This window comes from Oncorhynchus tshawytscha, linkage group LG10 (assembly GCF_018296145.1).
Source record: "Oncorhynchus tshawytscha isolate Ot180627B linkage group LG10, Otsh_v2.0, whole genome shotgun sequence".
NCBI lineage: Eukaryota > Metazoa > Chordata > Actinopteri > Salmoniformes > Salmonidae > Oncorhynchus > Oncorhynchus tshawytscha.
In genome coordinates, this window is record NC_056438.1 from 9004469 (window position 1) to 9014925 (window position 10457).

The following is a 10457-nucleotide window of genomic DNA, read 5'->3' on the forward strand; positions in this document are numbered from 1 at the left end:
AGATAGTGGAGTGGAGGGTGTTATAGTTATAGTGTAGAGTGGAGGGTGTTATAGTGTAGAGTGGAGGGTGTTATAGTGTAGAGTGGAGGGAGTGTTATAGTGTAGAGTGGAGGGTGTTATAGTTATAGTGTAGAGTGGAGGGTGTTATAGTTATAGTGTAGAGTGGAGGGTGTTATAGTGTAGAGTGGAGGGTGTTATAGTTATAGTGTAGAGTGGAGGGTGTTATAGTGTAGAGTGGAGGGTGTTATAGTTATAGTATAGAGTGGAGGGTGTTATAGTGTAGGGTGTTATAGTGTAGAGTGGAGGGTGTTATAGGGTTTATAGTTATAGTGGAGGGTGTTATAGTGGAGTGGAGGGTGTTATAGTGTAGAGTGGAGGGTGTTATAGTGTAGAGTGGAGGGTGTTATAGTTAGAGTGGAGTGTTATAGTTATAGTGGAGAGTGGAGGTGTTATAGTTATAGTGTAGAGTGGAGGGTGTTATAGTGTAGAGTGGAGGGTGTTATAGTGTAGAGTGGAGGGTGTTATAGTTATAGTGTAGAGTGGAGGGTGTTATAGTGTAGAGTGGAGGGTGTTATAGTGTAGAGTGGAGGGTGTTATAGTTATAGTGTAGAGTGTAGAGTGGAGGGAGGTGTTATAGTGTAGAGTGGAGGGTGTTATAGTGTAGAGTGGAGGGTGTTATAGTGTAGAGTGGAGGGTGTTATAGTGTAGAGTGGAGGGTGTTATAGTGTGTAGAGTGGAGGGTGTTATAGTGTAGAGTGGAGGGTGTTATAGTGTAGAGTGGAGGGTGTTATAGTGTAGAGTGGAGGGTGTTATAGTGTAGAGTGGAGGGTGTTATAGTGTAGAGTGGAGGGTGTTATAGTTATAGTGTAGGGTGTTAGTGTAGAGTGGAGGGTTATAGTTATAGTGTAGAGTGGAGGGTGTTATAGTGTAGAGTGGAGGGTGTTATAGTTATAGTGTAGAGTGGAGGGTGTTATAGTTATAGTGTAGAGTGGAGGGTGTTATAGTGTAGAGTGGAGGGTGTTATAGTGTGTAGAGTGGAGGGTGTTATAGTGTAGAGTGGAGGGTGTTATAGTGTAGAGTGGAGGGTGTTATAGTGTAGAGTGGAGGGTGTTATAGTGTAGAGTGGAGGGTGTTATAGTGTAGAGTGGAGGGTGTTATAGTGTAGAGTGGAGGGTGTTATAGTGTAGAGTGGAGGGTGTTATAGTGTAGAGTGGAGGGTGTTATAGTTATAGTGTAGAGTGGAGGGTGTTATAGTTTATAGTAGAGTGGAGGGTGTTATAGTGTAGAGTGGAGGGTGTTATAGTGTAGAGTGGAGGGTGTTATAGTGTAGAGTGGAGAGTGTGAGGGTGGATAGTTTATAGTGTAGAGTGGAGGGTGTTATAGTGTAGAGTGGAGGGTGTTATAGTGTAGAGTGGAGGGTGTTATAGTGTAGAGTGGAGGGTGTTATAGTGTATAGTGGAGGGTGTTATAGTTATAGTGTAGAGTGGAGGGTTATAGTTATAGTGTAGAGTGGAGGGTGTTATAGTGTAGAGTGGAGGGTGTTATAGTGTAGAGTGGAGGGTGTTATAGTGTAGAGTGGAGGGTTTATAGTGTAGAGTGGAGGGTGTTATAGTGTAGAGTGGAGGGTGTTATAGTGTAGAGTGGAGGGTGTTATAGTGTAGAGTGGAGGGTTATAGTTATAGTGTAGAGTGGAGGGTGTTATAGTGTAGAGTGGAGGGTGTTATAGTATAGTGTAGAGTGGAGGGTGTTATAGTTATAGTGTAGAGTGGAGGGTGTTATAGTTATAGTATGGAGGGTGGAGGGTGTTAGTGGAGTGTTATAGTATAGAGTGGAGGGTGTTATAGTGTAGAGTGGAGGGTGTTATAGTGTAGAGTGGAGGGTGTTATAGTTATAGTGTAGAGTGGAGGGTGTTATAGTGTAGAGTGGAGGGTGTTATAGTTATAGTGTAGAGTGGAGGGTGTTATAGTGTAGAGTGGAGGGTGTTATAGTGTAGAGTGGAGGGTGTTATAGTTAGTTATAGTGTAGAGTGGAGGGTGTTATAGTTATAGTGTAGAGTGGAGGGTGTTATAGTGTAGAGTGGAGGGTGTTAGTGTAGTGGAGGGTGTTATAGTGTAGAGTGGAGGGTGTTATAGTTATAGTATAGAGTGGAGGGTGTTATAGTGTAGAGTGGAGGGTGTTATAGTTATAGTGTAGAGTGGAGGGTGTTATAGTGTAGAGTGGAGGGTTATAGTTAGAGTGGAGGGTGTTATAGTGTAGAGTGGAGGGTGTTATAGTTATAGTGTAGAGTGGAGGGTGTTATAGTGTAGAGTGGAGGGTGTTATAGTGTAGAGTGGAGGGTGTTATAGTTATAGTGTAGAGTGGAGGGTGTTATAGTGTAGAGTGGAGGGTGTTATAGTTATAGTGTAGAGTGGAGGGTGTTATAGTGTAGAGTGGAGGGTGTTATAGTGTAGAGTGGAGGGTGTTATAGTTATAGTGTAGAGTGGAGGGTGTTATAGTGTAGAGTGGAGGGTGTTATAGTGTAGAGTGGAGGGTGTTATAGTGTAGAGTGGAGGGTGTTATAGTGTAGAGTGGAGGGTGTTATAGTATAGAGTGGAGGGTGTTACAGTGTAGAGTGGAGGGTGTTATAGTGTAGAGTGGAGGGTGTTATAGTGTAGAGTGGAGGGTGTTATAGTGTAGAGTGGAGGGTGTTATAGTGTAGAGTGGAGGGTGTTATAGTGTAGAGTGGAGGGTGTTATAGTGTAGAGTGGAGGGTGTTATAGTGTAGAGTGGAGGGTGTTATAGTGTAGAGTGGAGTGTTATAGAGTGGAGGGTGTTATAGTGTAGAGTGGAGGGTGTTATAGTGTAGAGTGGAGGGTGTAGAGTGGTTTATAGTGTAGAGTGGAGGGTGTTATAGTGTAGAGTGGAGGGTGTTATAGTGTAGAGTGGAGGGTGTTATAGTGTAGAGTGGAGGGTGTTATAGTGTAGAGTGGAGGGTGTTATAGTGTAGAGTGGAGGGTGTTATAGTGTAGAGTGGAGGGTGTTATAGTTATAGTGTAGAGTGGAGGGTGTTATAGTGTAGAGTGGAGGGTGTTATAGTGTAGAGTGGAGGGTGTTATAGTGTAGAGTGGAGGGTGTTATAGTGTAGAGTGGAGGGTGTTATAGTGTGTAGAGTGGAGGGTGTTATAGTGTAGAGTGGAGGGTGTTATAGTGTAGAGTGGAGGGTGTTATAGTGTAGAGTGGAGGGTGTTATAGTGTAGAGTGGAGGGTGTTATAGTGTAGAGTGGAGGGTGTTATAGTGTAGGGTGTTATAGTTATAGTGGAGGGTGTTATAGTGTAGAGTGGAGTGTTATAGTGTAGAGTGGAGGGTGTTATAGTGTAGAGTGGAGGGTGTAGATAGTGTAGAGTGGAGGGTGTTATAGTGTGCAGAGTGGAGGTAGTGTAGAGTGGAGGGTTATTTATAGTGTAGAGTGGAGGGTGTTATAGTGTAGAGTGGAGGGTGTTATAGTTATAGTGTAGAGTGGAGGGTGTTATAGTTATAGTGGAAAGTGTTATAGTGTAGAGTGGAGGGTGTTATAGTGTAGAGTGGAGGGTGTTATAGTGTAGAGTGGAGGGTGTTATAGTTATAGTGTAGAGTGGAGGGTGTTATAGTGTAGAGTGGAGGGTGTTATAGTGTAGAGTGGAGGGTGTTATAGTTATAGTGTAGAGTGGAGGGTGTTATAGTGTAGAGTGGAGGGTGTTATAGTTATAGTGTAGAGTGGAGGGTGTTATAGTGTAGAGTGGAGGGTGTTATAGTGTAGAGTGGAGGGTGTTATAGTGTAGAGTGGAGGGTGTTATAGTGTAGATTGGAGGGTGTTATAGTTATAGTGTAGAGTGGAGGGTGTTATAGTGTAGAGTGGAGGGTGTTATAGTGTAGAGTGGAGGGTGTTATAGTGTAGAGTGGAGGGTGTTATAGTGTAGAGTGGAGGGTGTTATAGTTATAGTGTAGAGTGGAGGGTGTTATAGTGTAGAGTGGAGGGTGTTATAGTGTAGAGTGGAGGGTGTTATAGTTATAGTGTAGAGTGGAGGGTGTTATAGTTATAGTGTAGAGTGGAGGGTGTTATAGTGTAGAGTGGAGGGTGTTATAGTTATAGCCCAGTACAGTGTTGTCTGACCAGATGAATAGACTGAGAACGTTGTTAGAGCATTACACACACTAACACATACACACACACACACTAACACAGACACACACACACACACACACACACACACACACTAACACACACACACACACACTAACACACACTAACACACACACACACACGCTAACACACACACACACACACGCTAACACACACACTAACACACACACACACACTAACACACACACGCTAACACACACGCGCTAACACACATGCGCTAACACACACACACACACACACGCTAACACACACACGCTAACACACACACGCTAACACACACACGCTAACACACACACGCTAACACACACACGCTAACACACACACGCTAACACACACACGCTAACACACACACACACGCTAACACACACACACTAACACACACACACTAACACACACACACACTAACACACACACACACTAACACACACACACGCTCGGGTCACTAGGAGAGATTAGGTCACACATTCATCAGTGTTAGAGAACATAACACAACATGACGTTCTACTCTGCATCGCCTTGCTTTCCACTGCCAGGTAGCAACATGTTCAGACACAGTCATTACAACTCAGTCAACTCTTCACAGGAGACTATTTTAGGCCTCTCCATCTGGTACAGACAGTCATTACAACTCAGTCAACTCTTCACAGGAGACTATTTTAGGCCTCTCCATCTGGTACAGACAGTCATTACAACTCAGTCAACTCTTCACAGGAGACTATTTTAGGCCTCTCCATCTGGTACAGACAGTCATTACAACTCAGTCAACTCCATGAACTAGGGGCACACACACACACACACACACACACACACACACACACACTACACAGACAGACACCCACACACAGACAGACACCCACACACAGACAGACAGACAGACACCCACACACACCCACACAGACACCCACCCACACAGACAGACACCCACACACACACACACCCACACAGACAGAGACACCTACACAGACAGACACCCACACACACACACACACACACAGACAGACACCCACACAGACAGAGACACCTACACAGACACACACACACACACACACACACAGACAGACACCTACACAGACACACAGACACCTACACACACACACAGACACCTACACACACAGACAGACACCCACACACACAGACAGACACCCACACACACACACAGACAGACACCCACACACACAGACAGACACCCACAGACAGACACCCACACAGACAGACACATACACACACACACACACAGACACACACACACACAGACAGACAGACACCCACACACACACACACACACACACACACACACAGACAGACACAACTGACAAAACGTTATACAAGCCCAAACGTGCAAGCACAATCACTGTGTCAACAGTTCTCCTGCCCAGTGTGTGTGTGTGTGTGTGTGTGAGACATAGCAGTGTGTAAATAATACTACTACTAATACAGTGTAACCTCAGGAGCCTGTCTGGCTGGGTTTCACCTCTGCTTCATCTCAACTGGTACACTATTCCTTCGTGCTCTACTTTTGACCCACGGGCACTACTTAGGGAACTAGGCACTATTTTGGGAAGTAGGACCATACAAGGGTGTTTACTGTCACCCCTCTTTTTATTCCTCTACACCAGCGTTTCCTAAACTCCCCTTTTTTTAAACAAAATCCACCAGAGACAACACTTCCTCGGGAAACTGAACTCAATCCACAAATCAATATCCCTAACTTTTTACAGTTCTTTCAACGAGAGCGTTCTGTGTTTCTGGTTCACGTGCCTCTCTGTCAAGAAGAGGAACAGCCTCCAGACCGTTACAAACGCCTGATCTAAGACCAGGAGGAGAGGCCCATGACATCCTGGGGGACTGCAGGTCCTCAACCCACAGTTCCAACTGCTCCCCGTTGGACACCACCTGCTCGGTCTCAGGTGTTCCACCCAAAAGGCGCAAGGGCCTCGTTTGTGGCCTATGGCCATCTGCCTGGTTAACAGGACCATCAAGGATGACTATTCTAGAGATAGTTTAGCCATTAATTAACAACTTTTAGTTAGAATTTGAGTTTCTTTAGATTGAACCATGCACTTTTACCTTAATTTTTATACGGTCTGTTTGTGCTGTCTGAAGCACCCTGTCAGCCCCTCAGGGATTAATAAAGTTATATTGTATTCATGTCAGCCCTTCAGGGATTAATAAAGTTATATTGTATTAATGTCAGCCCCTCAGGGATTAATAAAGTTGTATTGTATTAATGTCAGCCCCTCAGGGATTAATAAAGTTGTATTGTATTAATGTCAGCCCCTCTGGGATTAATAAAGTTGTATTGTATTAATGTCAGCCCCTCAGGGATTAATAAAGTTGTATTGTCTTAATGTCAGCCCCTCAGGGATTAATAAAGTTGTATTGTATTAATGTCAGCCCCTCAGGGATTAATAAAGTTGTATTGTATTAATGTCAGCCCCTCAGGGATTAATAAAGTTGTATTGTATTAATGTCAGCCCCTCAGGGATTAATAAAGTTGTATTGTATTAATGTCAGCCCCTCTGGGATTAATACAGTTGTATTGTATTAATGTCAGCCCTTCAGGGATTAATAAAGTTGTATTGTATTAATGTCAGCCCCTCAGGGATTAATACAGTTGTATTGTATTAATGTCAACCCCTCAGGGATTAATAAAGTTGTATTGTATTTATACTGTAATAGCTTCTCTGATTTCTACACCCTCCAGGCCCTTAATAACACAACATATCCTCCATCCATCCACCACACCGTCTAGAGTCTGCTGCTGCAGGGTGTAGACAAGCAGCTGCCTGTCTCTCAGTGTGTGTGGAGGCTGGTGGGAGGAGCTATTGGAGGACGGGCTCATTGTAATGTCTGGAAAGGTACAAATGGAACAGAGTCAAACATCTGGTTTCCATGTTTCATCAGTTTAATATCTCCCCAATTTCATGATATTCCCGTACGAACTGCTTGGCACACTGCTCACTGTTTCCACCAATGTGTTAGAGGAAACACCGTACAACTGGCAACCGAAAACAGCATGCAGGCGCCCGGCCCGCCACAAGGAGTCGCTAGAGTGCGATGGGACAAGGACATCCCGGCCGGCCAAACCCTCTCCTAACCCGGACGATGCTGGGCCAATTGTGCGCCGCCTCATGGGTCTCCCCGGTCACAGCCTGGGATCGAAGTGACGCCTCAAGCGCCTCGACGCAGTGCCGTAGACCGCTGTGCCACTCAGGAGGCCCTGTTTGATCCCGTTCCATTTATTCCATTGGAGTCATTAAAATGAGCCCAAACCTCCTTTTGCTTATCAGAAAGTCAAAGCTTATAGCATCCTCCTCGGACTGCATTAGTAATGAAGTTTCAACAATCATGCATGCATAGATGCCTAGCTGACAAGACAAAAACACAATAATAATTCAAATGAAGTAGGGTACAGTTAAGATCTATAGTAGGTGTCTCTGTATGATTTCAAAAACGGGAATTGAGCAGTGCCCTGCTATAAATGTCCTTATGAAACCTTCAGACTTATTAGTAGTACACAGTTGTGTCACATTTTCCAACCTCAAGACATGGTTGTATCAAAGTGTGTGTTCTCACCAACAGAACGGATGCTTACACAATCCTCCCTGTTTAAAATCTACCACCATCTGACACGGTCTACCACCATCTGACACGGTCTACCACCATCTGACACCATTTAACACCGTCTGACACTCTCTGACACTTCTACCATCATTTAACACCATCTGACACTGTCTGACCTGTCTACCACCATCTGACACCATGTAACACCGTCTGACACATCTAACACCATCTGACACCGTCTGACACCATTTAACACCATCTACCGCCACCTGACACCGTCTGCCGCCATCTTACACCGTCTGCCACCATCTGCCACCATTTAATACCGTCTACCGCCACCTGACACCGTCTGCCACCATCTGCCACCATTTAATACCGTCTGCCGCCATCTGACACCATCAGTCATAACCACACATAATAATAGACCATGGTACACTGATGGACCCACCAGAAAGAGAGAGATACAGAGAAATCTTTGACTATGTACAGACTCAGTGAGCATAGCCTTGCTATTGAGAAAGGCCGCTGTAGGCAGACCTGGCTCTCGAGAGAAGACAGGCTATGTGCACACTGCCAACAAAATGAGGTGGAAACTGAGCTGCACTTCCTAACCTCCTGCCAAATGTATGACCATATTAGAGACACATATTTCCCTCAGATTACACAGACCCACAAAGATTTTGAAAACAAATCCAATGTTGATAAACTCCCATATCTACTGGGTGAAATACCACAGTGTGCCATCACAGCAGCAAGATGTGTGACCTGTTGCCACAAGAAAAGGTCAACCAGTGAAGAACAAACACCATTGTAAATACATGTATTTTCCCTTTTGTACTCTAACTATTAACAAATGGTTATAACACTGTATATAGACATAATATGACATTTGAAATGTCTTTATTCTTTTAGAACTTCTGTGAGTGTAATGTTTACTGTTCACTTAAGTTAATTATCTATTTCACTTGCTTTGGCAATATAAACATATGTTTCCCATGCCAATAAAACCCCTTGAATTGAATTGAGAGAGAAACAGAGAAAAAGAGAGCGAGAGGCCTCTTACAGACCAGTGACCGTGTGTTACTAGTAATATTCATATACAGGCCTGGGTGCTCTAGGGCAAGGTATTTCTATATATTTTTTTACCTTTATTTAACTAGGCAAGTCAATTAAGAGTGTAGCATGGGTTAACTGCCTGTTCAGGGGCAGAACGACAGATTTGTACCTTGTCAGCTCAGAGATTTGAACTTGCAACCTTTCGGTTACTAGTCCAATGCTCTAACCACTAGGCTACCCTGCTGCCTGTATATTCTCCCTGACGTTATATACAGGCCTGGGGGCTCTAAGGCAAGGTAGTTATATACAGGCCTGGGGGCTTTAGGGCAAGGTAGTTATATACAGGCCTGGGGGCTTTAGGGCAAGGTAGTTATATACAGGCCTGGGGGCTTTAGGGCAAGGTAGTTATATACAGGCCTGGGGGCTTTAGGGCAAGGTAGTTATATACAGACTGAAAGATATAACATGAATGTCCTCTATTGACTCTTATTAAATACTTAGTAATAGTGATACTTGATAAGATTGTGTTATGGTTTCTTAATAAAAACGCATACACATTACACACACAGTAATAGGCCTACTAAGTTGCAGCTGACACTGCAGAGAAAAAAACTACTCCAATATTGAAGCTGAAACAGACTGAATAAACACTGACAGTACTACTATACATTCAGGTTTAGACTTCTCTAAACCTAGACCTATCCGTCAGCAAACAGTTGAAATTAGTTGATGGCTATAGGGCAATATCATGTCCAAACATTGATGCGGAGTTGCAATAGAGAGCTAAACTGGTCCCTTCTCTTACTTCCCCTTGTTGTGGAACTCGTTCGGCAATACGATTTTGCATAATATCAAAACTAAATCTTTGACATGGGATGTAAATTAGGCTACAATGGTTTGCGGGATGGTCGGGCCCGGCGTCTGAACTTAACTGGATACAATAGCTTACTTTAATTGGATCAATGTGTGCTCTATGACGTAGAACGGTCCCAAGTCCAGTCCGCGACGGTTAACAACCGGATAGGGCCATTCTGTATTTTTCCTCTTCAACTTGAAAACACTTTTAGTGGGCTATGACAAGTTAGAATTACGTAGCTTTAAAATATTTTATTGTCTTACCTTGCCAAACTTCTGATGTTGAACGTAAAGTTGTCCCTCTTTTACGTGGGTGTCCATCTCCAAAGTTCGGACCCCCCGTCCCAAGAACTAGGAATACTCTCGAATTTGACACCACTTTTCGGTTACTTTTCCTTCTCTGTCTGAACTTCCTTCAACTCAAGTTTACTTACTTCCGCAAATAACGCGCTTTTCTCAACATTCCGAGGCATTTAAAGTGTTTTAATACAATTAATACATGTTTAAAACGGGGGGAAAGTACCCTCTAGTCTTGAAAAAGTTGTTATCTAACGTCCTGAAAACCTGACGGTAATGTTATTGTCTGTCGCTTGTCGCCACCCGCCGCTCCCTCTTCCTCCTTGTGCCCCGCGTGCCGTGTGTCCACGCAGTCTGGCGTGCATGATGAGTGCACTGCACCGCTCTCTCCTCTGTTCCTCTCTCTTCTCCTCCCACCTCCTCGTTTTGCACTCCGTCTGACAGCATGAGGACAACAGCAGAGCAGCATAGTTCAACAGCTGGCTCGCAGTGCCACACACACCTTTGACTTATGTTTATTTGTTA

The 10457-nt window shown here is 44.2% G+C and overlaps 1 protein-coding gene across 1 annotated transcript in view; it reads right to left on the bottom strand.

Annotated features, from left to right (window-relative positions):
• The window catches only part of dok1b (docking protein 1b), a 46298-nt gene extending 35943 nt beyond the window's left edge, over positions 1-10355 (bottom strand). The window contains exon 1 of the mRNA XM_042329402.1: positions 9900-10355. Coding sequence (XP_042185336.1) covers positions 9900-9956 — 57 coding nt within the window. The 5' untranslated portion in view covers positions 9957-10355. The remainder of the gene's footprint in view (positions 1-9899) is intronic.
• Between the last annotated feature and the right edge of the window lie 102 nt (positions 10356-10457).